The sequence below is a fragment of the Scomber japonicus genome, chromosome 22 (genome assembly GCF_027409825.1).
Source record: "Scomber japonicus isolate fScoJap1 chromosome 22, fScoJap1.pri, whole genome shotgun sequence".
In the NCBI taxonomy this organism is placed as follows: domain Eukaryota; kingdom Metazoa; phylum Chordata; class Actinopteri; order Scombriformes; family Scombridae; genus Scomber; species Scomber japonicus.
The window spans coordinates 28,295,961-28,298,460 of record NC_070599.1 but is presented as its reverse complement, the minus strand read 5'-3'; the positions used below and the strand labels follow the sequence as shown (position 1 = coordinate 28,298,460).

The following is a 2,500-nucleotide window of genomic DNA, read 5'->3' as shown; positions in this document are numbered from 1 at the left end:
ATCACTGCACACACACTAATGCTGTGTTTTCTCTGTGTGTGTGTGCAGTATCTTCAGGAGTGAACATTCCTCACCGCTGTAACAGCACCAAGCATCGCATCATCTCCCCCAAACTGCCCCCCTCCTCCTGCAGACCCTCCCCCTCCCCGCTCTCCTCGGAGGTGGGGGGGGAGGCCGGGAGAGGAGGTGGGGGTGGAGGAGGAGGAGGAGGAGGAGGAGGAGATGCCAAACTGCCCCACCTACAGGCTCAGAGCAGCCCCGTGTCCTCTCCCTGCCCCCCCTCCTCGTAAGTTACTATAAATAACAGAGATATGATGATGATGATGATGATGATGATGAAGGTGGTGATGATGATGATGATGATGAAGGTGATGAAAGTGATGATGATGGTGATGGTGATGATGATGGTGATGATGGTGATGAAGGTGATGGTGGTGATGGTGATGAAGGTGATGGTGATGGTGATGATAATGATGATGATGTTGGTGATGAAGATGATGGTGATGATGATGAAGGTGATGAAAGTGATGATGGTGATGAAAGTGATGGTGATGAAGGTGATGATGATGATGATGATAATGAAGGTGATGGTGGTGATGATGATGATGATGAAGGTGATGAAAGTGATGGTGATGAAGGTGATGAAAGTGATGATGATGAATGTTGGTGATGGTGATGATGATGATGATGAAGGTGATGAAAGTGATGATGGTGATGATGATGTTGGTGATGATGAAGGTGATGATGATGATGAAGGTGATGAAAGTGATGATGGTGGTGGTGGTGATGATGATGAATATGATGATGAATATGATGATGAATATGATGATGATGATGATGATGAAGATGAAGGTGATGAAAGTGATGGTGATGAAAGGGATGATGGTGATGAAGGTGATGATGATGAAGGTGGTGATGAAGGTGATGATGAAGAAGTTGGTGATGAAGGTGATGATGAAGAAGTTGATGGTGATGGTGATGGTGATGATGGTGATGATGGTGATGATGATGATGGTGATGATGATGAAGGTGATGAAAGTGATGGTGGTGATGATGATGGTGATGATGTTGGTGATGAAGATGATGGTGATGAAGATGATGATGATGATGTCATCTCTCCTGCAGCTCGGCCTCATCCCCGCCGCAGCCCCACAGAGCCACCATCACCATGGGCAACCACGGCAACGGTTTCTACGGCGACCACCGCAGCAACCTGACGACGGTGGCGCTGCCCCAGAACGCGGTGATCGTCATGGCGACGACCACGGCCATCTCTGGGGGAGGAGGGGGGGGGAGGAGGAGGAGGAGGAGGAGGAAGCACTCACTCCGGCCAATTATTGCTCTCCCCCTCCCTCCCCCCTCCCACTTCTGCTGCCCCCGCCTCCCCCTCCCCTCCCTGCTCCTCCCCCGCCCCCCCCTCTCACCCCCCTCCCGTCCAGGCCACCCTCTCGCTCACCCTCCTGCCCTCCCCCGTCATCGGAGGCCTGCTCCTCACCCCCTCCTCCACCTCCTCCTCCCTACGCTCCCCCCCTGCTCCTCCTGCAGCTGCCTCCCCTCCCTCCTCCCCCTCACCTCCCCCGCCCACCCCGTCCCTCCCCCCGGCCTTTGACCCCGACTCCTTCCTTAACTCCCCCAAACAGGGCCAGACGTACGGCGGCCCCCCTCCCCCCTGCTCCTCCACCCCCTCCCCCGTCCTCTGCTCCTCCTCACCCCTCTCTCCCCCCTCCCTCGCTCTCTCCCTCTCCCCCACTTCTATCCCTCCCTCCTCCGTCTCCCCTCCCTCCTCGCTCTCCTCCCTCTCGTCCTCCTCCTCTTCGTCCCCCCCCTCCTCCTCTCTCCCCCCCTCCCTCGCGCTGTCTCCCACCTCCTCCGTTGCGCCCCCCCTCCTCCCCCTCTGCCTGGAGCTGGGTGCTCTGGGGGACGCGGGGAGGGACGGGGGGGAGGCTGGGGGCGATGAAGAGGAGGTGAAGGAGAGGAGGGGTGATGAGGATGATGATGATGATGATGATGATAATGATGAAGGCAGCGGTCCTCCTACCAAGCTTGCTCTGCTGCAGGTGAGTCACCTGACTGAGTTCTCTGCTCTGATTGGCCGAGAGAAGCCTGTCACTTACTCTGTGTTTGTGTCTGTCCAGCCGAGCCACGCCTCCTCCTGCTCGTCGCCTCGGCAACAGACAGGAAGTAGCGCTGCGTCGCTACTCCTGGTTTGTCAGGACTCGGCGCCGAGCCCGGCCTCTCCGTCGGCCAATCAGACGCTGCGGCAGCCGGACGGGCAGCAGCCATTGGTCCTGGAAAAGCCCTTTAATCGCCTGTCGGGACCAGAAGCCCCGCCCCCCCCGCAGGTATCCCATCAGCCCCTGGGGCCGCCGCAGAGTCGGCCGCCGCTGTTCGCCGACACCAACGTGGCCGACACCCCGGCTGACATCACCATGGCGACGGCTCCCCCGGCGACGCCGTCGGTGCAGGTGAAGGAGGAGAGGGGGCGGGGCTACGAGTCGGA

The 2,500-nt window shown here is 58.1% G+C and overlaps 1 protein-coding gene across 1 annotated transcript in view; it reads left to right on the top strand.

Annotated features, from left to right (window-relative positions):
- Positions 1-2,500, top strand: part of camta2 (calmodulin binding transcription activator 2) — a 31,285-nt gene that overhangs the window by 5,322 nt on the left and 23,463 nt on the right. Inside the window, 4 exon segments of the mRNA XM_053343620.1 lie at positions 49-286; positions 1,126-1,287; positions 1,289-2,057; positions 2,136-2,500. The exon segment at positions 2,136-2,500 is cut by the window's right edge and continues 48 nt beyond it. Coding sequence (XP_053199595.1) covers positions 49-286; positions 1,126-1,287; positions 1,289-2,057; positions 2,136-2,500 — 1,534 coding nt within the window.